The sequence below is a fragment of the Nyctereutes procyonoides genome, unplaced genomic scaffold (genome assembly GCF_905146905.1).
Source record: "Nyctereutes procyonoides isolate TBG_1078 unplaced genomic scaffold, NYPRO_anot_genome, whole genome shotgun sequence".
Classification (NCBI taxonomy): domain Eukaryota; kingdom Metazoa; phylum Chordata; class Mammalia; order Carnivora; family Canidae; genus Nyctereutes; species Nyctereutes procyonoides.
The window spans coordinates 31,194,881-31,222,739 of record NW_026575044.1 but is presented as its reverse complement, the minus strand read 5'-3'; the positions used below and the strand labels follow the sequence as shown (position 1 = coordinate 31,222,739).

At 34.6% G+C, this 27,859-nt stretch overlaps 1 protein-coding gene across 4 annotated transcripts; it reads right to left on the bottom strand.

Moving 5' to 3' along the window:
• On the bottom strand, positions 1-27,423 carry DSC1 (desmocollin 1). 4 transcript variants are annotated; one of them, XM_055323828.1, is made up of 17 exons: positions 27,066-27,423; positions 23,782-23,866; positions 22,336-22,538; positions 21,019-21,138; positions 20,039-20,194; positions 14,383-14,527; positions 13,013-13,179; positions 12,437-12,571; positions 10,701-10,886; positions 9,407-9,666; positions 9,181-9,323; positions 7,749-7,961; positions 6,099-6,341; positions 4,368-4,486; positions 3,657-3,911; positions 2,859-2,904; positions 2,687-2,777 (listed from the first exon to the last, which is right to left on the bottom strand). In XM_055323828.1, the coding sequence occupies exons 1-16, from the start codon at positions 27,126-27,128 to the stop codon at positions 2,869-2,871; spliced, it is 2,529 nt and encodes an 842-aa protein (XP_055179803.1). In that variant the 5' UTR covers positions 27,129-27,423; the 3' UTR covers positions 2,687-2,777; positions 2,859-2,868. The 4 variants fall into 4 exon arrangements, with proteins under 4 accessions (XP_055179801.1, XP_055179800.1, XP_055179803.1 ...); XM_055323827.1 differs by lacking the exon at positions 27,066-27,423 and adding an exon at positions 24,744-25,009; XM_055323826.1 differs by lacking the exon at positions 2,859-2,904 and having other exon boundaries at positions 1-2,777.
• Between the last annotated feature and the right edge of the window lie 436 nt (positions 27,424-27,859).

Sequence of the window (27,859 nt, the reverse complement as noted above, 5' to 3'; positions counted from 1 at the left end):
TGCAGTATTCCTTCAGATTTATTAGAAAAGCAGATAAGAGACCAGATGCATGCAGAAATAAGAAATATACAGTTTGTTTTGTTTCATTACCCTAATCTAATTGAGGATTTTCAACTGGTACAGGACTTTTATAGCTGAGACACCACAAAATGGAGTTAGCTTTTCTTTTCTATAAGAATAAAAATCCTCAACTCTAGAACATCTATTGTGAACAATTTCCAAATAAGAGCATATTCCATTTTCTTAAAGTAAATATAAGCATAGATATCAAGTTTTATAAAATATTTTAATAAACTTAGGAGAATTGAAAGCTCAGTAAAGTTAAGGAGGTATTTAATAAAGCTAATTTATAATAATTATATCAATTTTCATCACTCTGGTGTTCCCATGGAATTTTTTTACATGAAATATTTTTCAGATCTGAATCAAGAAAAGCTTAATTGTATGTTTTCCCTAACTACAGATTTAATAAAATAAGAAGAATTCATAATGATTTACTTATTGACAATTGATGATTAACTTATATTAAATAATCCATAAAATACAATGTTTTATTAACAAACTAAATTGGTAAATAGGCCAGTGGAGTTTCATGAATTTTATCAATTGTACAAATAATGTTTAATTTTGAGTGTAAACAGAATGTGAATTTCCTAAATAAAAGACAAGTCATAGTTCCTCTGAGATAAATTTTAATAATATTAGAAAATATTTAAAATAGCCGAAACTACTTAATACAAATTCATTTTCTGTACTTCCTAAAGATTCTGGTTTGCTAAAATTTGGCCTTTAATTGTACTTAATGTTCAGATATAAAATTCTCTTTCCTATTTAAGTAAATATAAGAAATGAAAACATAAACAGATATTAATATTCAGCTAATGGTTTTTAGTTGCTCAGAGAATGTTCTATATCTACATTCAAGAATATAACATGGCATAACTTATTTCCAAATTTTTAATATTAAACTTAAAAATCTCCAAACTGGTACCATTGTGAAACAACAGAAATTGCATTCCCCCCAAAATTATTTTATTCACAATTGTTATAAAAATCATACATTGTGAACATCCTATACAATGAAATATTTCTTTATTATAACTACTTTTTTATTCTGCTCTAATGTCCAATTTCACATCAAGAAACAGTTTTAATCAGAAGCTATAATTGAGAATAAGAAGAGTAATTACAAAATTTTAAAAAAATCAACCACTTTTTTTAATAATGAACTAGTTAATAGATTTTTAAAAATGAAACAGTTTTTTTTGTCTGAATGAGAAATTTCCATATGATATATACTGTTACTGTTTATAAATTTAGAAAGTTTGGCACAAAAGATTATTAAAATATCATTTGTATATATAGCTTCTTTCTAAATCAATACAACATAATATCCCATTAAGATGTTATATGTTCAAAACAAATTATTAACTCGTGTTCATTCATTTAACCATCATTTAACAAATGTTTGGTTAAGTGTTGCTTTCATAAATCTCTATATTTTAACATTTACATGCTAGAAATGCATTTTTTCTGATTTTCCATTTTCTTAAAGTAATTACCAAGGTAGTCAGAGTATTACATTCCAATATGAATGCTCATTCCATTTTTAGCGTATTTATAAAAGGCTAAGCACTGTGAATCAGGGTTGCAAGTCTAATGCCTGCCAGGCTGGTTTCACAAATGCTTGAAGATGGTAGGCCTCTGTCAAAGTAGACAGTGCATGTTCTGGCCAAGGTATTTATATTTTAAAAAGGTAATAGTATATCTGGGTGGGCAAACAAAACCTATTTGTGAGTCTAAGTCAAACCATGGACATCAAGGCTGCAATTCTTTCTTGTAAATCCTTCCATCTGATCCTAACAAAATCTTTGTGGCTCAAATTTTTGTGAGCTTGTTCTGGTCCATTTCTTTCCAACAATCCCAGAAACTGTAGGAACCTGATTATGCATCCATATGGGCAGAGATCCAAGGACCAAGCGCTGAAGGTTCCTGAAAGCAAACGGTGCTGGGAGCACCTCCGCAGTGTGAAAAGTATAGTGAGAAATGAATATTTATTTACCAAACTGAATTTTGCACCAAAGAATACTTAAGTGTCTTTCAATACATAGCCGCTCAGGTAGAGGATTCAATTCTCTGGCACCAAGAACAATATTTCTAAGAGCATTTCTAAGAGCAATCTCCCGGGAATTTTGAAGAAAATATTTAATTTTCATCTCAAATTAAAATCCATTGCTCATTAGCCTTGACAATACCCAGCTCTCTCACCACACACTTTCATAGCATTCAAAGTAAGTTTTCAAAGAGAAGATGCAAGAATGGACATTTGCAGAGTCCTGTAAAGGGCAATATATACATGCATAAAAAAAATAACACATGAAACTTTTCTTTCTAGAGAACATGGAAGTTATATCAGACGAGGAGAATTTAGCAGAGCTTTGTATTTATAGTATTCTTATCTATACATGACTCGAAGTTTACCTCCAATAAACAAATATATTAGCAGATGCTGCTATGGTTTTATATTCGATGAACTCCTACATATGAATTTGTAGATGTTTCTCTTTTAAAACACACATTTATTTCTTTGCACATGTCTTTGCTAGCGTCCTAAATTTGGGTTCCAGATGATCTAGAAACTCAAGCCCTTCTTCTTCCTGCCGATCACTGCAGCAGCCTACAGAGCCAGCCACAGATCCTTTTCCTTCATAGTTATACGAACGAACGTAGTCTTCAGAATGTTTATGCTCCTCGTCTTGTCCACACAGATACACCTTCTGTATCAAAAGAGAGCACATTTTATTATTTTTTTAAAGACACCTAAACATATTAGCATAAAAATAATGTCTTTGATTTACCTTTTACTGTTTAATTTTTAATCAGAGTGTGTCCTCTAATGGATTCCTACATATAAAAAATGCACATGATTGGTCTGTATTATATTCATTCTGAAAATATAGCAGATATATAAATGCTCCTAGTGAACACATTTATGAAAATTAAAGATATACACATATCACAAAGCTAACTTACAATATCCCCATTTGGACATAATATTTGTACAGTTCCAATGTATCTTTGTAGCTTCTTCACATATTTGGGGGAACCAATAGAGGCTATGATTCTTCTATTTATATATGGTTATATGGTGGCAATAATGTAATACATGTAACTGGCTAGTAGTAACCAATATTGATTACTCTGAACATAAAACAAGGAACTAAAACCCCAAATAAAAGCTAAACAGCCTATGTGGTTGATGTTGATAGCCAGGTCTTCATAACTACACAGAGGATTCAGTATACTTAAAAAAAAAGTTCGTAATTTATGATCCATGCGTCACTCTATACAAATCTTTCACTCCAGGCGACTTTCCCTGGTAATTTTGGGGGAAAAAGCTTCTTATACTTCCTAAACATGTCTACATATGCCGCTTCTAGATAGTTTTGCAGTTTTGTGAACCTTATTCTAAACATTAAACCTTAAAAGATAATTTTTCCCTTTGGGTTTGGACCTGAAATCTGTATCTATGATACAATGAAACACTAAAAAGGTGATGAGTTCCAAGTGCCTGAGGAATAAAACTTTGGGGAAATCCTTATGCATAATGGTCTTTAACTTTTATGTAATATGAACTCGAAGACACTGGCACTCACTTCTCCAAGCCGAGGTTGGGTGAAGCTGTGCCAGTCAGTATATGTATATCTGCCAGCATCCGTTACTCCTTGTCCTGCTCCCTTGACGGATTCCAAGGTCTGATGGCCACCTCCTTTGTTGGAATCCAAAGTGTAGCCGCCTTTGACCATCTCGAAGCTTTGCTGTGTTTTGACTCCTTGGCCACCAAGAGTGCCCACAGACATGCTTGTGTCACAAATGTTGGATGTCTGCGTGGGCAGTCTAATATTTGCTTCCTAAAAATAAAGTTATAAAATAAATGAATCACACTGTAACTAAATAATTTGCTTTCATTTATCTTTCTCAACAAAATTCATACATTGAAATCCTAACCCTCCATGCTTAGAATGTGATCTTGTTTGAAAATAGGTCATTACATACGCATTTCGTTAAATTAGAATGAGACCATACTCAATTAGGGTGGGCAAGGTGAAATGCCATTAAGAAGAATGCAATATGAAAATTTTATTTGTGCTGCCATAAGTCTGGGAACTACCATTTTGTGATTCTTTGGTCTTATGAAACCAATACAATAGAATTATGAAGTTCAAATGAGTTAATGCATGCAGAACATGTGGAGTTAGTGCTCAATAAACATTAGCTGTTATTATTATTATTACTATTATTATGTAAGAATCAGCTGTTATCATTGGATCACTGTACAATTCATATGAAAGTGAAATCTAATTTACCATCACTTCTTCTCCGGGTCCTTCAGTGTTTGACACAATTAAATTTTGCTGGGCTACATCTGGAAAACATTTCTTTACTGTTCTCTTAGCAGTAACACAGAAACAAGTAAAGAGAATGCCTAAAAAATAAAAATTATATAAGTAAAATAGTATTTTTCTTCAGGCTGCTATATATTAAATCACCCAAGTCATGATTTTTTAAAAGTATCTTCATGGAATTTTTAAAAATTTGATCTCTTCAGGTCATGAAATTTAAAACAGAATATTAACAAACATTTAGTATATAGAGCAGCTCTGTTTTACTGAGATAATGTTATTAGGCAAAATGAGAAAGGAATCAATAAAAAGTAAGAAGGATGAAGTGAGCATAGTTAATTAACAGGTCACTTCCCAAGTCCAGGATTAACTTAAATGCTTCTCTTGTTTCCTCCACACTGGAATAGTAGCTCCCTTTGATTGAAATTTCAGCTAGTATTACTGATAGTTCAAATCCATAGAGAACATGCTCAAAGGGCATTAGACATAAGCACAAACTTGAAAGACAGTTACATAAAATCTGTGCTCAGTTTTGAAAGTGCATGTTAACTAATCACAGTGCTACAGGAAGTATCCAGTTTAACCTGAACCTCAACTCAATGAATTAGGACACAGTAAAGACTCTGGGGCAAGTCTGTCAATAAAAATAGGTTCTGTGGTCAATTAAAGTGGTAAAAAAGAAAGGAAAACAGGAGGAAGTATGAGTGGGAAGGAGAGATAAAAGAATTGTGGGCAACGATTTCCATCACTTTTGCATCTTGAAAAAAGCAGTTTGCAGAATGCAAACTCTTGACACTCTTTTCATGCATTACTTTTCTAGTGGCCCACCATATGATCATTTTCCACTAACAGGAGTTCTTCTTCTTCTTCTTCTTCTTCTTCTTCTTCTTCTTCTTCTAACAATTCCAATTTTCTTTTTTAAGTTTATTTATTTATTTTTAAGTAATCTCTACACCCAAAGTGGGGCTCAAACTCATGACCCCGAGATCGGGAATCATGTGCTGTTTTGACTGAACCAGCCAGGTATACTCGTTGGAATTTTAGGATGTGGGTTAAATTGCTTCATTAGTAACAGTGAGCATAAACATCTAGGCAAATTTTGGAAATATTCTTCACTAATTCTTCCTGTGCATAAATTTGGCTGATTAGGGATCCCTGGGTGGCGCAGCGGTTTAGCGCCTGCCTTTGGCCCAGGGCGCGATCCTGGAGACCCGGGATCAAATCCCACATCGGGCTCCCAGTGCATGGAGACTGCTTCTCCCTCTGCCTATGTCTCTGCCTCTCTCTCTCTCTCTCTCTGTGTGACTATCATAAATAAATAAAAAATTAAAAAAAAAGAAATGCCTTTAAATTTGGCTGATTAAAAGACTATGTTTTGTATGGGAGGGAATCTTAACCAAACTCTGTATTTTACTAGTGGAAAAATGATCTCAAAGAAGAGAAAATGATCTATCCAGTGTCTCACAGGATAGATCCTATTGGAAGAACTAAGAATACACTTCTGAAAATTACTTTAAATTTAATCTGCTCTTACTGATATGTTTCTTCTTCTGTGAACCCTCAGTCATATAGTACACACAAGATTTTTAGAAGGACACACTTACCAAGGCTATTAAATAAAGAAGTACCAAATATATACATTTTTTAAATATTAGATAAGCCTTCAACTAACACATTCTCGATAATCATACTTACATAACAGCAATGCAGAACCCAAAACCATGGCAAGAATAGCCCATCTTCCAAGTATTACATTTGATGGCTTAACATCTCTCACATTTTTAACATTCATTTTACAGTCAGACGGGGTTGTACAGTCACATACTTTCACTGTTAACATGTGTTTTGCATGTAAACCATGTCTATCTTTTATTATGATAGGCACAGTATAATAGTTATAATCAAGAACTTGCCGTTGATGAAGAATGGCAGTTTTACCTAGAGGGGAAAAAACAGAATATATATTTACATGACCTTTCAATAGCAATATTATTCCTACTTAGTATGATTGGTGTGGAGTGGGGGCAGAGGGGAGGGAAGGTGCAGAATTTAGCTTAAAGGAAAAAGTCTAGTGGGTTTATTTGTTTGCTTGTTTGTTTGTTTGAGGGAGAGACAGAGAGAGAGGAGGAGCAGCATACAGCCTGATGCAGGTCTCAATCTCTCAACCCTGAGATCATGACGAAGCAAGATCAAGAGTCTGACAGATACTTAATCTACTGAGACACCCAGGTGGCCCTCACTTTTATTTCTTAAAAATGACTTAGATTTCTTGAAAAACCAAGAAAATTAATTAATATTGCTCTACACTTACATTAGACTAATATATATACAATGTTATTCAAATATTATATTAAAATGGATTTATAGGGACACCTGGGTGGTTCAGTGGTTGAGCATCTGCCTTCAGGAGATCCCAGGGTCCTGGGATCAAATCCCACATCAGGATCCCAATCAGGGAGCCTGCTTCTCCCTCTGCCCATGTCTCTGTCTCTCTCTGTGTGTCTCTTATGAATAAATAAATAAAATCTTAAAATAAAATAAAATAATAAAATGGATTTATATGTTTTCTTAAAAGATATTTGGAATAAGAGTGTAAACATAAATATATTATCCACTGCTTTAAATAAAGTAAGGTATTATTCTTTCATCTGGGCTGCCAACACACCATCTAGACTGAGGGAGACTTGGAAACTTTGGGACCATGGGAGCTGTGGACACATCTGCATCAGCAAACATGAAGCACCCAGAAGGCCAGTGTAATGCTGGTGGCATGCACCACCATAAGATCAGCTTCAACAAATATCACCTACATGACTTTTGAAAAGTTGGTATGAGGCATTAGCACTTAAAGAGGAAACAGCTTCTGCCCAACTGTCAACCTTGACAAACTGTGGACCTTGGTCAGTAATAAGACATGGGTAACTGCTGACAAAAACAAGACTGGAGCCTCTCCTATCATTGATGTGCTGTGACCCAGCTACTGCAAAGTTTTAGGGAAGGGAAAGCTCCCCAAACGGCCTGTTACTGTGAAGGCCAGATTCTTCAGTGGGAGAGCAGGGAAGATTAAAGGGTACGTGTGGGGGCCGGGGAGGGAGGACAAGACTGTGTCCTGGTAGCTCGAAGCCATGTGGAGGGAGGTTCATTAGATGCAAACAAGAGTTTTTCAAAATAATAATAATAATAATAATAATAATAATAATAATAAATAGCAAGGTATTATCCTTTTGGGGGATCAATAAAATAATTTCCTAAAATGAATATTTACCATAATGAACTAAGGTGAATGTCAAAACCATCAGCCAGTTTAACTTCCTACTGATTAGAAGATTTAGCATAATTACATACCATCCTTTGTTTCTAAATTCCAAAGTTTGTTGGCAGAATTATCCAGAAAGAATTGAAAAGGTGGACCATTCTCAGGTCCATCAGGATCTACAGGTTTGAGAACAGCATAATCCTTAGCATTCTGACAAATTGTCACTTCTTTTTCAATTTGTGGTGGGTGATCATTATTATCTTCCAGTAAAACTACTAATGTTCCCGTGCAAGATCTGCCATCTAAGAAAGATTAAAAATAAGATATCCTTCAATTAAAATTTTATTTTCAATATATCTACATTAAACAGCTGGCATCTACTTTCTACTAGCCTTCTGAACTTGAATTTCACACACTTTTGGATCACAAATATCATTGCTACAAGTACAAAATAGTAACATGTCACTCTTCCTTGAAGTTTAATGGCTGTATCAGGTGATATCCTGAGGCTCTTTTTAAAATGAAAAGATATGAGATGATGAGCGATGTTACTACGGAATATCCAGTTGAAAATAAAATTGATTTCTTACATCATTCTTTGTGAAGAGCATATGTTCATCTTGAATGTACAAAGACTTCATATTTGGTCATCAATCACTTCCTTTAACTTCCAACTCTGACTCATTTCCTCGCATACTCTTTGCTCAGACTTTGTAAAACTTCTCATCAAACCCACTAGGTGCACTCTTTCCTCTCTGCTTTGGTACATTCTGTTGCCACTGCTGGGAATACTTTTCTCTTTCTCTTTGCCTGATAATACTTTATTATCCTTCAAGAACCCACTCAAATATCAAATATCACCTCCTCTGAAACTTGTCGTAACTTCTATGGACAATGGCAGCAATATTCTCCTTTGATTTCTCAGAACACTTTGATGATCGCTGACTCATTGTACTGTGAACATGTTAGTCCTAAGAGCTAAGTCATATTCACCTTGAGAACCTGATGACCTGCCTGGTATTTCTTGGCTAACTTACAACTTCCTATTGATACCTTGAACATAATGCAATTACTATTTTATACTTTCCAAAAAGTAAGCTCTAGAATTAACCTTGGAGAAGGATTGCAAACCATAGCAAAAGACTAAAGAGTCATCATTTTACCATTTCTTAAGAAATAGGATATATATTTTGTTCCCCATTAAGAGAGGCTCAGAACAGACCTACCTTGAACCCAACTGCTTTAGGAGGGCAAAACCCTTTCAGCAAGTTCAAACCATAATACTCTAAATACGTACTCCTGAAAACAATAGAGATCCTGGAGGATGCCACCGTGTCTTTGGCCATTCATCATCACCTCTTAGCTTTGTATTACTGATGCACTGGAGCTGACATTGGGTGGCCTCCAATAAATTGAGCAATCCATGCAAACATGTTTTCCATTAAATTTTGATATGAAAATAAAGTTCACCCCAGGATTTCCTTAAAAATATATCCTATATTTCTAGAAAATTGCACTCACCTGTATCCATCGCAACCACAGAAACGTTGTATTGGTCATTTTTAACAAATTTTGATTCTCTATCTAGTACTTTTATAGTTCTCAAGTCACCAGTGTGTTCATTAATTTCAAACCAGTTATCTTCATCTCCTATCTTCTTATACCTAATTTTTAGAAATCAAATGTAAATACTCAAACCAAAGATTGGACAAAATCTCAAAATATATCATTTTGAAGAATATTTTACCTTAAGCCTTCACCACTAAGTGTTTCTGGATCCAACGCTTTGTATCCACGCAATTCTTCTCCAGCTGGGAGGCCATCTTTACTCTGAACAACTTTTACTGGCGGTTGGCATTCAGGGCCCTCATCACTGTCTTTAATTTTAACAGTGACAGTTGTAGTGCACATAGTAGGAGCTTTTGAATTTGCTGCTTTAGTGAATTGTGCTTCATTAAGGACACCAATTTGTAAAACAACTTGGCGATTGACTTCATAGTTCAATGGCTATTCAATAAACAAACTTTGGTTAGTCAATTTGTAACATTATTTATGGAAGATTTATAATTATGATTCCAAGTTTGAGCACAAAAAGGAATATCATTTTTTATTATAAAATGTTACCAAAAAGCAGGTGCTAATGTAGTTAAAGACTAATAGTTGACTTCCTATAATAATAAACACTATCAAATGCAAAATTGTTGACGATTCGACCAATTTTTCTTCTCACTTTTATTCAGGAAGCTCTTGCTTTCATTTTTTTTTCATTACAAGTTTAAATATTAATAGAAATAAAGAATAAATGTTTGGATAACTCCAAAGTATCATGTGGGATAACAGTAATAACTAAGACAACAGAAGTACATAAAGAGTATGAGAAGAAATATATAAAATAATTAGATTATTACAACACAAGATTTGGCTATAAGGGAGCAGTTACCCTGAGTGTATGCATAAAAATTATAATGATACTATCTAGCAGCATCTTTTGGAAGCACATTATATTTAGGGGTTTTAAAAAGAATTGTTATACATAGGTTTTTATAGCTCCTAATCACAGTGTTCAGTCCTGAACTGAATAATAAGAATCTTGAAACAACAGTTAATCAATTAGAGACTGAATCTATCAATAACAAAAAAAGGACAGCAGGAGAAACTTAGACCCCCTAAAAAACAATCAATAAGAAACAAAAACTCCAGTAAGTAAAAGAGAAAGTGACTGAAAAAATAAGTAAAATAATTAAAGGAAATTCTCTAAAAATCTTAGGAGGAACGTACAACTTGTGCATGCAGTAAAATAATAATAATAATAATAGTAATAGCAATAAATTTATGTGAACCATTGTAAATAATTTCAGCATTTCATTGCAATTCTCTAGTCACAAATATGCAGAAATTACTATAGAGATATACAGTACATAGGATATAGATATGTAGATGATATGCCCAAGTATGCATTAGTATTTTTTAAAGTATTGCCTGATTGTTTTCTTTTCTTTTTTTTTTTTTTTTTGCCTGATTGTTTTCTTGTTGTTGTTTACCTTGACTACACACAAGACTGCTTCATTCGTATTGGGGTCTGTGCTAATTTTGAAGTTTCCATTTTCATTTCCCTGTAGAATCTGGTAGATAGCCTTTGAGTGAGGAGTGTTTGGCAAGTCCTGGTCATGTACCGCCATTCGTAAAATCTCGACATCAATTCTGTTTTCTTCTACTTCTGCAAAATACTAAAACAATTTCCTCTGGTTATTATAAATTCATAGCTTTAACAATCTGATTTTCTACTCTAAAACTTACATTTAAAGAAAAGGGAAAAAAAGAAAAAAAAGAAAAAAAGAAGAAAAAAGAAAAAAGGGAAAAAGAAGAAGAAAAAAGGAAAAAAAGAAAAAAAGAAAGAAAAAAGAAAAAAGGGAAAAAGGGAAGAAAAAAGGGAAAAAAATAAAGAAAAGGGAAATAAAGTGATATGGGAAGGTGCAATCACATATTGGAAAGAATTTACAAATTTAATGCATTGCTTACTTCTCTCCTCCTAAACTGCTTTTTCAAATCTTATCCATTCTTCAAAGACTAATTCATGTCTTAACTCCTAAACTTTTCTGAAATCATTCAAGCACTCAGAATTGTCTCTATTCTGAATCTCCTCAGTGTTTACAGTCCACGGTCCCTTTTATATTAACATATTAAGCCTTTAATATTTATGATAATTAAAACTACATTGATTTCTTATTATTACTGACTTGTTACTATGCCAATTTTTGTTTTTAATTTCCTTCTGAATCCCTAGCAAACATTTTAAGGAAAAAGTTTTTCCTTTTTTTGAGAAATTAAATCACATTTTCCCATTTTCCCTTCAAAAAAGAAATACAGTTACAGAAGCATATTATATTAAAAGACTTTAAAAAGTAGTAAATCATAATCTTCTAGAGATAAGATGAATTCATGGAAGTATGATAACCTGATAGCTATTGAAGTACAACAAATCTTGATTATCTTGATTCTAATCCCAGTTTTTCCTCTTACATGGTCTATATGTATGAGATCATAAGCAAGTTATTTAACTGACTTTTCATTTTCCCAAATAAAATATGGGATACACATATCCTTACAAGCAGTAGGGATTCATATAAAACATTGAATAAATGTGCCTATCACTGGAGGTGGTGATAGGCACCACCTTAACTTGTTCTCTTCCTTAACTTGTTCTCTGGTAGAGATTGATGAAAAAATGAAGATTACTTACTAAAAGTTCAGGAAAGAAGAGCCATTTCCTGGAAGTATCATCCTATATATATGTTTCTTGTTTTGTGTAGAAGGAAAAGTTCACTCATACATGATGCTGAGAGAATCTGCATATAAATAATGGGAGGGCCACACTGTACTACTGACGTCCCAGCAAAGCAGAAGATATTCAGCTAGTCTCTTTTTCATCTTAGGAAGTGAAAGTGCAAAGAATACCAGGGAGAGAGCCTCTTTCCTTGCGGTCCATAAAATAAACTTAAATCCAAGGCATCCAATAACAGACCTTGGCATCCAAGAAAACAATGAATACATAACAGTATCAAGTTTTTCCATGACCAAGAGAGTAGCTTTTATCCTAGCATTTAAAAATAACTGCTCCTTCAATTATTTTTACAGAAATCATATTTTTGGCATGTTATCTGTAAGTGGTAGCTCTCAAAAAAACAAAATATGTAATCTCACAGAACTATCAAATTCCTCATGGTTTTTTTTGAAAAAGTAAATGAATTTAGAGAAATGAATACAAAGACACACTTACAGAAGTTTCAGTAAAATATGGTGGATTGTCATTTTCATCATCAAGTGAAATAGTAATTGTTCCTGTATTAAATAAACCAAAAGGTTGGCCCCCCATGTCTCGCACTTCCATTATTAACTTGTATGTATCACAATTCTGAAAAGAAAAGAAGAAGGTACATTGATGAACGCTTCTATTTCCTGTAACTTTAAATTCTCATAGCCATTGCTTAAATTCTGATTATTTCACATTCATTATTTATTTATTTATTACCAAAAAAGAGGTATTTAAATATAAATACAGAACAAGAGACTGGCTAGTCAGTACAATAGAAACTTGATATGTCTAACATAATATTTCAAAATTTAAAGCTATTTCATATCGACACATCAGATCAGGTCAATGATCTTAAGTGAGAACTTGTCTAATATCTTGTACCTTCCCCCACATCTCTGTAGAGATGAAGGAAGTATCCAGAGAAGCCCTAAGCACGGCCTGTAGAGAAGAGGGTTGGAGAGGTGGCCAAACTCCTCTGGGAGTTCATTATCAACTTAAATATAGTTTAGTGACTGTAAAATTAGTTAATCAGTTCATTACTTCTCTATCCAGTAAAGGTGTAGTTGTGGTGATGACACCTGTATCTGGATGTATGGAGAAATGCTTTGGATGATCTGGGATTTGCTGTAAGATTTTATATTTCAGACGAGTATGCAGAGTGTCAGGTTCATCAAGGTCTATGGCGGTCACTTGTCCCACTGAAGTTCCTGTTCAGATAAATCCCATATTGTCAAGAGTTTAAAAGAGCAATATAACTGAATTACAAACAAACAAGGTATGTTTGTAGCATATTCTCCCCAAAATGACAAGTATATTGACTTTACAGATAAGCGGAGTGTCTTAAAAGCTCTCCCGAACTCCAAGCTCCCCTCACTGGGAAACTTCAATTATGTGGGTATTCTGAATAACATGATTTATATTCCACATGTATGAGAACATCCACCCCACCCTTGGTAAGAATGTTTCTCAAAATCTTCCCCTCAACCCATCACCCTAGTTCACAGGCCACTTTTGGATGGGACCTTCTCTGCATGTCTTATTTCTTTTACAAGCCAACTTGATAATGTTAGAGGAATAGCACAGCTTTGAGTATGATATCCAAGATTTTACACCTTGATATTTTAATACATGTGCTGAACTGTTAATATATGCAAGTAATTATTAATATATGAAAGACAAACACTGTGTAGCTGTCTCAGTATCACTTGGACAATATTTACAGCCCAGAAATCCAAGTATGAGAATGTTGTATTAGCAAACCACTGACTGTGAAAGAACAATATTAAACATGCATACATACAAAATGACAATAGAATAGAGGAGGCATTTCTTGTAACTTTTTTTTATTTTTAAGATAAACTGGATAGGCTTACACCCATTAATGCACCTAGGTCACAATCTTGGCTGCCTATAACATCAAACCAGTTTGATTTTTTAAATTTGTTTGGAAAACATGCCAAGTAAGCAATGTGTATATTGTTATAAGTCAGATACATCCATGAGATGATGTATTTCTGGGTCCTTGAAAACATATTGAAACTTTGTAAAGATTCACATTATTTATTGCTTTATTTATTTTTATTTTTTTAATTTATTGCTTTGTAAATGCATCTGTGACACCTATGTACACGATTAAAACAGAAAATATGAATAGCATTTGTCTGTCCACATTCATATGCATTGTGGATTAATCTAACAAAGTTAATAACTTCATGTATTAGCTGCCTTCTATATGTGAACAGCAAAAATGAACACCAAAAGGTTTGCCTTTGAAGAGTATATGAATAGTTTTAGATAGAATATCCTTGACACTCAAGCATTTTTAAACGTTTTGCATAATTGTGTTTAAAACATTAGTGAGGAATTGAATTGAAGCAAAAATCTAGTGTTTTCCTAAGATATGAACTTACCAGTTCGACAATTTTCAGGCACATTAAAGATCGTCACCTTGTTTTCAAAATATGGAGCATTATCATTATCATCTTCAACTTTGAATAGCAAGGGGAGTGGGTACTCTGGGGCATAACCGTCTGCTGTTGTGGCATAGGCGTAGAGCTGAAAGGTAGACAAACACCATCAGCTTGTTCTCAAATGACAAATTATATACAAAATTAAGCCTAGCAGTTGGGGAAAGACATAGTGTTTAAAAAGTCATCCACAAAAGAATATGTGACTAAGAAGTTATGTGACGAACAACACACCAGCGTAGAGGATGCTGTCAAATGGCTTCAATCTCTTACAGCGTTCACATTATTTTCCCCACCAAGTACCATACACCCCAGCTAAATGAGGCTGCTCTGTTCTCTGAATTACCCGCCTGCCCTTCTGCTTGTTAGAATATATGTAAACTTCTGTCAGTTATGCTAATAACAAGTATTCTTTTAATTTATAAAAGATATGATTCCATTTATTTATGGATTTGCATGTACAGGTAAATAGATATCAACCATCTTCAGTGATGGTTGATATCAATTAAAAATTCTTTACCTGCATTTTCTCATTTGTCTATCATAAACATATTTCTTGTGTAATAAAAGTGCCTATAAAAATCATATACACTCCAAATATCATCTCAGAATGATATATCTTGGTCCCAAAGGCCAGGATTTAATGTCCTTTTTTTTTTTTCAAAGACCATCAATTTATTTCTGCACTCTTCTTATGTGGTTTATGCAGAAGTGCTCAATAAAGAGTTGTTGAGTTAAACAGATTTTCTCTACTGACAGCACCAACTAAACATGCTCAAGGTGGATTCTCTATTAATTCAATCCTTCACCAAAATAAATTCCTCCATATTTTCCTTCTGTAATCATCTTCCAAAATGAACCAGGGTTAAAATTCCAGGTATCTACCTCCTTCCTGTCCTTCATTAGCCTTATTAGTCAGTTGCCAAGCTCTAGAGATTATGATAATTCTGTGTCTCTGCCACTCATTATCTCTTTTTTATTCCTAATGCCAACATTCTCATGAGACTCCAAATGTATCCTACATATTATCCTACCAATTTTCCTGCAATTGTTCTAATTGAACTTTTCCAATTTCTGTAGCATTCAAGTCAGATTCATTTCAACAAAACACAATTTTAATCATGGTATTACCTAATCAGATTTCGTAGTGATTTATGTATCATCTATGAAAGTAACCACAAAATCCCCACTGTTGTGTTAAAAGATGAACATTTCATCTTCACCATTCATCTGGAGGGGAAGAAACTTCCACTCCAATCTTTGGGATGGGAGATATTGAAATGACCATGTTCTCTCTGTTACCCGATTTACTTTTCCCCAAACAACCCCTCGGGAGGCTTTTTCAGTAATAAAACTCATACTTCAATTTCCATCAGTCTGATCACTGAATCTTATTTCTCAATAAATTCTGAACTCAGGGATGGAATACAGGGGTATTCCAGTTCACCACCCGCACCAGCAGCACCATGATTATCATCACCACCACCATGTCCAGATATCACACTCTTCAGCCTTCCTATCAACCTCTTCTTTTCCCCTCATGTTTTGTATGAATTTTTCGTTCTTTAAACTGCTGCTATTTTGAGATTTTTAGCTACAGAAAACTATGAAATTGTTTTATGTCTCTATAAGATTACAATTGTCCTCAGAGAAGAAGCCTGAAACATACTGATATTTGTGTGCTGAAGCACCTAACATAGTGCCCTGGTGGGTAATTCTTCAATAAATAGCTTTTCACATTCAATTTCATTCATCTTTCCTTTTTAGAAAGACAAACTACCCCTTATATAGGCACTTTGTAAAAATTATTATGAACATTCTCCATAGAATCACTTGTAATGAATTCTTCTACCTTCTCACATTGGCATTAAAATTTCTTCCTATCTAACCTAAGTCCATCCTACTATAATTTACACAACCTTTTGCTAATGCTTCTCTTCATTAGAAATGAAGATCATCTGGTTCCCACCATATAATCACTTGTAGTTTGAAATAATAGTGTTTCCTGGTGTTTAACAACAAGTAAATACCATTATCTCAAATTCCATGGATTCAGATGAGGTGATTTTGTTTCAGGTACTCCTTCAGGTACCTGGTTTTATTTTTTACTAATAATTAGCTGAGTATCTCCATCTCAGTTTCAAAATAGAAATCATTAGTATAAAGAGGATGAACTAAACTAGGGTTATAGTTAAACTTCAAAGTATAGCCTAACTCCCTAGGCGAATCCATTTATGTTCCAAAGAAACATAATTATAAATACTTTCTTATTTACTCATTAAAGTAAACTCAATAATAGTAATGGTTTTACAGTAAAGTTCACATTATTTAATACTGAAAGCAATAATCATAATTTGAATATTATTAAAGAAGTATAAAGAATATTACACTTTAAAATTAGTCATATTTTTAGCTGAGTTAGAAGAGCATTATTTAAATTTCATGTGTATTTTTGATATATATGATTTATATATATATATATTTTTTGAAACATATATGATACATGTGTATCCCTTGAATTCTTCTGTAGCTTGAAGAATCTCATCTCTTTTAATTCTTTTTCACAGCAGTTTGCTGATTTTCTTTTTTTTTTTTTTGGAAGATCCAAACAGTTGCCAACTGGGGTGAGAACTTTAGTTTGACCTTGTAAAGAAAGATATCCAGTTTAGACTGGGAAGAGGTAGGGAGAGCAGTGGCACCAAAGCTGAGTAGGTACAGAATGTGATTAGCAACATACATGTAAAGATAGTAGGAAGACCTGTGTGGCTGAAAAGAAACATATGTTACAAGATAATAAGGTTCTGGTTGCATAGGTAAGGGACTAGACTGAAACCAATTTTTCCCAAAGTATTTACAAAATATACAGATTCTCCTCAACACTCAAAGAGACATAAGTTTAACTGCTTTCTTTCATAGGATAAACTGGAATTATTAAAGAAAATCTTCTTCTTATACAACTATCCTATGAAAAACTTGGAAAAAAATAGCCTCATACACATCCCTGAAAGATTAGATGAATTCAATGGTTTAAAACAAACTCCTCAAACTGCAATAATGGTGTGGCTCATCCAGAAAAATATTTACAAGCCAAGAGTAAACGATATAACTTGGGGAAGAGAAAGAACAGGAGCACAAAATATATTGAATTAGATCCACGGCAACCTGTGCCAATAATCAGTGAAATCAAATTATTTCAAGCAACAATAACTGAATAATACAGAACATTTATATAGGTAATATAAATACAAAAAAAATGGGGAATCCCATCAAAATCCTGTTTTGAGGGCAAAATCCTAGAGTATGTATATTGTGTGACTTACCCCTAGAATATTTTTAAAGAGCTGTACAGTTCACATGCTGATTTCACCAATATTTAGTTTAAGTCTTTAATGACTGCAACAGCTCTAAGGTATGTAATACAACTATTAGTAATAGCCCATGAGACAGAGAAGGATACAGATTCTTAAAGGTTGTGACCTGTCCAAGGCTAACAGAAAAAGTGGCAGATATGAGGTTCTATTCATTTCCAGAGAAATAAGCTTTCTAGGGCAGCCTGCGTGGCTCAGCAGTTTAGTGCCACCTTTAGCTCAGGGTCTGATCGGAGACCCGAGATCGAGTCCCACATCAGGCTTCCTGCATGGAGCCTGCTTCTCCTTCTGCCTGTGTCTCTGCCTCTCTCTCTGTGTGTGTCTTTCATGAATAAATAAATAAAATATTAAAAAAAGAAAGAAGCTTTCTAATATAAAGCTAATAAGTGAAATTGATTTGATAAAAGGACACCTGGGTGGCTCAGTGGCTGAGCATCTGCCTTTGGCCCAAGGTGTGATCCCTGGGTCCTGGGATTGAGTCCTGTATCAGGCTCCCTGCAGGGAGCCTGCTTCTCCTTCTGCCTATGTCTCTGCCTCTCTCTGTGTGTCTCTCATGAGTAAATAAATAAAAATCCTTAAAAGAAAAAAGAAATTGATTTGATAGAAAAGCAAAGATGTATTATTTTAATTTATACCTCTATGTTGACAGAGAAGACTCCCATTCTCTATTGCCTCAAGTGATTTCCTAACTTGTATCATGTTTACATCTGGTTGTTATACTTTCCCTTATGAATCTTATGAATTTGCAAGTGGTATTTCTTAATATCAACTCAATCTTAACTATGTTCATTGGAACTAGAGAAACATGAGCCAAACTTTAAGCATAAATCCAAACTATTTTATTCCTTTTGTCCTTTAAAAGTTGTTAAAATGTAGCAAAGTAACTTTTTTATTTTTATTTTTATTTCTTTTAAAAGTAACTTTTTTAAAAAAGTAATCTCTACTATACATTTATCAAACATTTATTTGGTTTCTTGATCAAAATGTTTGCGATAATGCTTAACATATTTCTCCTATTAGAGTCTATGTAAGCTATTTTCTGAAGTAATAATTTGATATTATTATGAATAAAGTATGTTTATTCAGAGAATTGGGGTGGGAGCATAAAATTATAAAAAAATATGTCATTCTAATCCAACCATTTATTTATGAAATCCCTAAAGTGGGACATTTATGTTGTTCTAAAAATTTCACCACCTTATACTCTGTTTTGACATCCTTAGGATAGGGTCTTCACTCCCCATACCCCACACAATCATTAACTTCTTTCATCACTGCCTTTGTGTGGCTACCAGTTCCTACTTATCTTTCAAATAACTGCTAAGTTGTTACTTTCGGGACTGTCCAAGTATGAGATGATTTTCCCCTTTATATACTCCTTTAAAAAAGAGCTCTTCAATTATACTCACTTATAATTCAAGAATCCAAGTGCTTAAACAATTTAACTCACCATCTTCCTGAAACTCATTGTGAATTTTTCCTGTATGTCAGATTAGACATCAGAACACAAAGGAGGTATGTGAAGTTCGAAATAAGAAAAAAAAAAAAGGATTTAATTTTCAGAAGGGCTAGACTTTTTGTTTGGGTCAAATTAGGTAGAATAAGAGGAATTGGTAAACCTATTCTGGATTACTAAAGAAATAAAACAGTATCCAAGGTTCTCATGGTTGGAGAACAATCAGAGAAAATAAAAGAAAAGCACAATATTATTCAAGAGGTGAAAGCAGTGGATCTCAGTCTTTGGATATGTTTAGAATTACCTTGGGTGATTTCAAATTTTCAGTTGTTGGGGCCTCATCCCAGAACAATTAAATTAGAACTTCTGGGAAGTGACCCCAAGCATTAGTATTTTTTAAAAAGTTCTCACGTGTACAGTCAGGATTGAGAGTAACTGAAATCTGTTATTATATGGAACTTCAAACTCAACAAAATTCACTGCTATTGTCCCAAGATTCTACAGATAAAAGTCTGTCCTTTAAAGTTTTGTCATTATATTTTATATAGCTTTTCTCCCCTTTTCTTCCCTTATTATAACTATTATCTTTCCTCATCAGTTGCACTAATAGAAATTTGAAGTTTACACTATCCATTAACAATATTTAAAATATAAAATCAAATAATTAATTATCCTTCCAATTAATTAATCCTTCCAATATGTAAATATGCAGCACTGAAAATATATAAACAGTAACTAAAAAGAGAATTCTGAATAAATAATCCCATAATCTTACTGGAAACTGTTCATATTGCTCACGGTCTATGCTCCTTGTACAGAAGATATCCCCCGTGTCCTTATCTATGTAGAACAAATTGAAGGGCTCTTTGTCCACTCCTGGTCCACTTATGGAGTAAAAGATGGTGTAGTTCTGTGCAGCATCAGATTGGACCTATAACATTAAGTGACAATTTAGTAAAAGAACAAATATGCTATAATAAACATCTCCAACCTACTCTGTGGCGATGCTTTAATTTGTATTGCTCTCTCTCCTATTCACCTAGTCTGTCTTTCCTCTGCTTATTTACCCATTATCTCCCATATTTTTCAAGTTCTAATTCATATTCTGCAATCTGCAAAGCCACAGTCTGGATCATCTATTTGATCTCAAATTCTATTGAATTATCTGTATATATGGAAAATCTTGGAGTTGACTATACCTTCACAATTCCTATTCACTTAATTCCTATTCCTTTATAAAGTATAGTGACAATTTCAGTGGTTTTGAGTTATTTGGAATGGAAACATTCTGATTTAAAAAAGCAAAAATAATGCAACTTTCCATCCACAATTAATTCATAATTTCAAAGCCGACCTTTTTTCTTACACTCCAGCTATCTAGCAGTGATGCCATCTTTTTGATAAACAAAATACTGGTCTTTTTCTATGAGGACAAGTGTTCAGTAAAGGGACAATTGAATTATGTAAAATCTGTAGGCATTTCCTCTGTCCAAGAATGCTAAATTCTGGTATTCAGGAGACTCTGGATATAGATTTAAGAGCATCAGAAACCAAAATATGAAACTTGTTTCTAAATGCTAAATATGATTTCTGGAGGAAAGTGACAAAATACATTGATTTTTTTTTCTAGTTTTGGTGAATGGATGATCCTTATGAGTACCCACAGGTTAAAGCCCTGATTCAATTCAAATGGAAAGTTTTAAAAATAAATAAGCAAAACCTCTATTATATAACATCAAATGAGGTAAAGTGTACCTGCTGAACATGTTGTGGAAATGGACCTAATGAGTTCTCCATTAGTGAACAGGGAATAGGGGCCCATCGTCTCTTGCTGCGCTTGAGAACTGTGTCTTTGGTGTGCCTCTTCTTGGGAACCTGCATATGATGAGAGATAAAGAAATATAGCACTGCCTAACATCAGGAATGTGATTTTAGCATGTATATCAACATGAAGAAAATAAGCAAGGGTTGTACATAACAATATCATAGATAATACCCAAACTGTTTCATTCTTTGTTAGTAAGATACGTACACGCACACATAAGAACCAGTTTCATATGATTTAATCAGTTAAACAACCATAACTTTGTGGGGCATTGGTGAAAGACGCCATCTTGAGACATATAAATCCCCTAAACATAGATAATCCACTAATAAATACCTAAGAATTTATTTTATTCCACTAGGAGTGGTACAATCAGTATTTAACACTAGCTACAGTGCAAAGCATTTGTATAACTATACAAAGACAGAGATCAGCATTCGTTCAGGCATATTCTATTTTATGTGACGTGGAAACTCTACAATATTATATAATGTTTCATAAGCCTTCTCCTAAATTTGTAATATATGTAATGCATATTAATATGCAGGCATATTCTAAATGTGGTGAAGAATTATTTTAATCAAAAGGAATTTAGCTGGAGAAGTCTCTCATAAATTAAGTTACTTATTAATAAATTATTTCACAAGACTTAATTGATCGTGCAGAGTTTGCTCAAAGCGAGATTTGTGTGAATTTTGATAACCTCTCCCTTCCCACACCTTGACTGCTACCACTCACTGCAAGAAAAGGAGCCTAGAGCTGGAACATTCAAATCAGTCTTGTGGACTGGCTATATTTCATTCTCTGAAGACAGGGACCCCGTGGCATTTTCTATGAAGAGGGGAGCAAGCTTTAGACTATTTCTTTAAAGAGACTGAGACCCACAGACACTTGAGAGAAAGCCACTGAGGGTGGAGTGCCACACCTCCAACCTAAATCAATTTTCACTGCCTTTTAGACCTACCTGTTCTTCAGGTTGGTCGTTCTAATTGCCACACCTCAAACCACTATCTGAAACATTTGATAATCTGACCTTGCTCCCTGGCTACAGAGCTGTTCCTTCTTACACCATTTTGTAAATAGCTCCACTCCTCTTTAAAACAGTCTGGTATTTCCATAGGTTGATTAGAGGTGGAATAAACAAATGAGTGAGAATTTGGGAACCATGAATTTAACGTGGAAGGAAACATATGAAATGAAAGACTCTAATAAGCAGATTGTTATGTTTAAATCCTTGGCCTGTATACCTTCTTTCCTCTCACATCCAGTACAATTTCTATCTTTTTCTGTTCCTGGCTCTGGCTGTCTGAAGGAAAAATGGAAAAGCTCTTCCTTTCAGAAGACAAAATGAGGTCATGTGTTGTGTAAATGGAGCCATCTTCTAGAATCCTGAAGTCAGGATCGCTGGACAGGATAAGGCTGGCTGACTGGAAGCACTCCTTCAGATTCACTGCAGGGAAGACAGCCACAGTAATTTGTAAAATAAAAGAGGGAGAGAACAAGTTTTACAGGAATGACAACTGAGAGTTAGTAGATGACAAGCATGAAGAGGGAGGTTATGCTTGGAATTTGTTGAGTACCTACTACTCTGAGATTTAGCGGCCATGAAAATTAAATAATTAAATAAATGAGGTCATAGTTTCCATTATTTTAATCATAAGATAATTTGTGAATAGATATAAATTATTTTCTTAGTGTCTCTGGATTTATTGTTTCTGCTTTAACCTTTATTTATGGATATGTGTATATATATATATGTACATATATATACATACAAATATATATACATATATATACATACAAATTTACCATTTTATTTAAAGTGTAACTGTATGATATGAGTAGATTTGAAACATGTTTGCAGTAATCTTTGATAACTACATCTGTTGCAAAAAGTAAGAAAAACATTCTATGCTTAAGTAATACTTATTATATATTTTTATCAAAACATTTCCTTTACAGATTCATATTTAACATATTTAGCATATTGGCTATGTGTCTATAGAGTATAGATGGTATTATCTTTTAAGTATTTTCAGAAGATATAAGGCAATGGATTAATTTAAAACTTCAAAGCACTGGGCAAAATGATGTCTGTCTTGGAAAGGATAACACTTCTGTATTCAAGGTGTAAATTCAAGGCCAAAGAAAAACCTGATAAAAAGAGATGTGACTCTTGCACTCAGAGCAATCAACCTATGCTGAAAATTAAATTAAGACTTGTTGAAATTTTATTTGACTTTCACAAGCTATTCCGCATAACAGATCACATAAATTCTTGGAGGGTCCTTGTTCATCATAGACAACCTCAAGCATAAATATTATTTGGGGGCATTTACATTTTGATACGTCTGTTTTATATCAATTGATTAAAGAGCATTGGTTTGGAATTTGGGCAGCAGATTCATTGATACAGATTAAAATATGCTTCTGGTTTTTGTGCTTTCAGTCATTTGAACTAAGCTAATTTAGCCTTTTGATATTTGATAATTTTTCTGGCAAGAAAAGTATACAACTAACTTGGAACTTTAATTGTTTCTAACCACTACCAAAAAACAAGTAGTCCATCTTTCATTTTATCTTGAATTTTAATGCCAAGTAGCTATTTCATGGCTATATCCCAAAGTTTACAAGAGCAGCCTGAAGCTAAATGCAGCAGTTAAGACTATGAAATTCTTAACACCATTTCTCACCTTTGCCTACAAGTGTTTCAGCCTGAAGATGAGAAGGAACTTGAAGAGAAATTTTCTGACAGGCATCACAAGATAATATTAAAACCTCAAAAAAAAAAAACAAAAACAAAACAACGAATCAGGAATTATATTTGATCTCAAACTTTCACATTACAGTTTTGTCTTATTGATAAAAATGTTGATTTTAGAAACAAATTTATCTTCTAGTCCTTCAATATTTCTCATATTTATTTTATTTTAAATATTTATTTATTCTTTGAGCGAGAGAAAGTGGGGGGGGGGACAGAGAGAGAGAGGGAGACAGAGCCCCAAACAGACTCCATGCCTGACGCCAGGAGCCTGAGATCAGGATCCCAGCTGAAACTAAGAGTCTGATGCTCAACAGACAATGCCACTTAGGTGCCCCCATATTCATTTTGAAAGGGAGAAGCAAAAGAAGTGGCTTTAGGGGCACTACAGTCATTAAGTATTAGTGAAAAATTAAAATGAACAGTAATTCTTAGAACCCAAATCATATTGTTATCATTTCAAAATAAATGGGTTACAAACAATTGATTTTACATAGAAATTGTCATCGCTAAGGCCATTCATAAATGTCACTCTGATTTCTTCACATGAAGAAATCATTTAACTTTGGAATGTAATGATCACATATTTGTACACAAATCATCATTTCCACAGCCCCCAAAAATTTGAGGTTGTAGTAGATTAAGGCTAGAAATCATGAGGATTTTTTTTAACCTCTTAAAGAACAGCACCCACAAATCTTCACTTATCTCAGATCACTCCTGGGACTGGCTTGCCAGTCCAAGTCTAAGTGATCTCGAATAAAAAACTAGTCTAAAAAAATATAATTCAAAATACAGAGAGTAGCTTTCGATAGGGTAAAGATCTGTAATTAAATTCAAGACACAGATATTGTTTTAGAAAGCTAGGTAGTTAAAGGAAAGAAGATAAATTACCTGGGGAAAAAAATAAGTTGTTAGCTTTAAAATGTTGACAATTTCAAAACACAGTTTGCTTCTTTTCCTTGGCATTTTGTATTTATTTGCTTCCTCTTCTGTTTATCAAAATGACTGCTTTTTTGATTACTTAAATATAAGAAAGAGCAGAGCTAGATTTCCCAGAACCAGGTCAGTTTTATGATTAATTTTTCTGAGGACATATTTCTAGAGTTATGGGATCTATTATTTGGAAGAAAGAAAGAGGGCATTATCGTCCATGCTCCAGAGTGTGTACTTCATTTCCAGCTCAACCAAATTCTATTGGCCATACTGTGTCAGCCTATTTAAATAGTTTGTAATTTTACAAAAACTCTGTTACGAGGATAGTACCAAAAACTGGAATTTAAAAAGTCAATGTGTATTCACTTTAATTAATTAAATGCCTTTTAATTTAATTAATTTATTTATTTTTCTTTTTAGCCTCCCTGTTACATGTTTTCACAACTCCCCCACCTTTCCTTCCTGGAATGTAGCATAAGGCTAATTATACAGTCATGCAATGCTCTTTCTGTTTCCAGGCATCTGTTCCATCTGTAAGCTACTAAAGGCAAAAAAACACACCTGTCTTGTTCTCTGTAACCAACTCAGTGCTCAGCACATGATAGATATTTGACAAATAGTTGCAGAACGAATTTGATGAAATTGTATTCAGTTTAATTTAAATAGCCACTGTTTAAAACATAAGACATTCTTACTTATTTGACTTTTTAATATAATCATTCCTAATGCCAAGGAATAAAGTAAATTATATCCTGAGAATTCTCTGAACATAAAAATTCTATTACTAATGATCTAACTATATGATGTAAAAAGTATTTTATTTAAAAAAAAGTATTTTATAATTAACAAAATATGCATACATATGCACACATCCATATATGTATATATCTATGTGTATACATATATCTAACCTATAAATACACACCCACATTATTCTCAGAGGATATAGTCACATTCCCATTCCCACACTGATCTTTCCTTCCTGCCCTAGGACCTCCACTTCTTTGCTTCTGCCTTTGTAGACAGAGACAATGGAGATCTCCAGAAGTACTGTTTCAGTTTTTAAGTTAAATTAACAGCTTAATAATTTAGAGGGAGCTGGGGTCAGATATCCTTTTAGCTATTATGGAGGTTAAGGATGGATGGGCAAGGGATGAACCAAAGGATACTGGACACAGCAAAGACCAGAAGCAAAAGAAATCTTGAGGAATCCCTCAGAAATCTTTCGCCATATTCTGGGCACCTGGGTGGCTCAGTGGTTGCACGTCTGCCTTTGGCTCAGGTCGTGATCTCAGGGTCCTGGGACAGAGTCCCACATCTGGCTCCCTGCAGGGAGCCTGCTTATCCCTCTGCCTATGTCTCTGCTTCTGTGTGTGTGTCTCTCATGAATAAATAAATAAAATCTTAAAGAAAAAAAGAAAAGAAATCTTTCACTGCATTTTGCCGGATACTAATAGAAGGTGGTCTCTGAGGTTGTTGTTTTTTCCCCCCCAGGGAGTTACTGAATGAGAATATAACCATCAACCCTATATGGACAAAATGTTTATCCCCATATAGTTAAATATTTAAATCCTGAAAACATAATTTGAAGCTAAAATACTTTGCTAATTCCCAGCTCAGAAATGCCAGATGGAGATATGGAACAAGTTCCCTCTTTCTCATCCCGACCAAAGAAAAACAGCACCTGAGGACACACTTAACAGAGCTCTGAAAAACCTAAGTAGAAGCCAAGTTAATGGAATTTTTTCAATGATGGACTCATTTTTCTTTATTGTTTTTCTCAAGTTAAACCCCTTGTTTAAACTAGGAGTTCTGCTCTTCTCTTAGCTCCTGGTGGGTAATGTGAAAGTCCTGGATAATCTGCATCTTCACCTGGACTTCTTTTCCTCTTCTTGTGGCTCAGTGGAACTAAGCATATAAAATATCTACAGCTTATTTAATGACTACTAACAAAAGCAAACCTCAGAACCTCTGGGCCAAATGCCCGAGGAATGAATTCATTCCACTCCTCCTTAGGAAGCACCACAGTAAGACTGAACAGGGGATTCCCTTGAAAAACTGCCATGTCTTGGCAGTGAGCACGTGAAGAATAAACAAAACACCTGCCATCCCCAGGCCACAGGTCTCTCAACTCTTGAATTTTTCTCAGCTCTGTTTGTGCTTTCCCAGTCCGTCTTCTCTGCCTTCCACTGCCACCCCTACTCTCTTTCAAGCCCAAACTGAGGGAGGAAGCACGTAGTGACATGCTCAGAATTCCCTAATCCTTTGGTTGTTACTCACCAGGAGACAGAAAAGGAGCTGCTTACAGAAGATGCTCCCTGAGGCAGCAGAGGCCACAGCCATCAGAAGTGGTCCCAATGGTCAGGGATGGTGGCTGGAGAATAGGGCAGCTTGGGATGTACAGGGTGGCTTAAGCAGATTCCCAATGGCTGAGCTGGGTTTGGAGGAGTCAGGAGGCAAGTGACAAAAGGCAGGAGAAATGCTTTCCTCCTATTCCCAGGTCAGCCTTCCTCCTTCCAATTCAATTACCTCTGAATGTGAAGAGGTTTTCCTACAAGTGGGGAGGGTGGGGTACAAAACACCCCAAAACCCAGTCACTAGCTCCTCCTCACAGCTTTCAAAATTTCTCCTGCCACTTGACACATAGGCAGAAGCAACAGGGAACACCCTCCATCCTCAGCCCTCCTCCCTTTCCCCCCAGGTTGATGCTCCCAGTTATTACCCACTCCCACGTCCTCCCCTCCTTCTTGGCCTGATTAACCTGCCTTGCCCCTGGGTACAAACAGAATGGTGCACAAACTCCATGCAAGGAAGTGGTGCCTCCTTAGCTGCCGTTTTGGCAACTCAGGGGACACAGGCATGTGTAATCGCAGCCCTCAGAAGTTATCTCCCCATCTAAGCGTTTAGGTGTTGTCTGCCACAGACAGCTCTGCACTTGCGCGGGGGACCTTGCGCTCCGGCTCCAGCAGCCACTTCGCTGGGCTGACTCCCCGTTACCGTCTGTCCACGATGCTTTGGTCTTCTAGATGCCACAAAGAATTTCGCAGAGTGTACATAGACCCCATAAAAGGGAA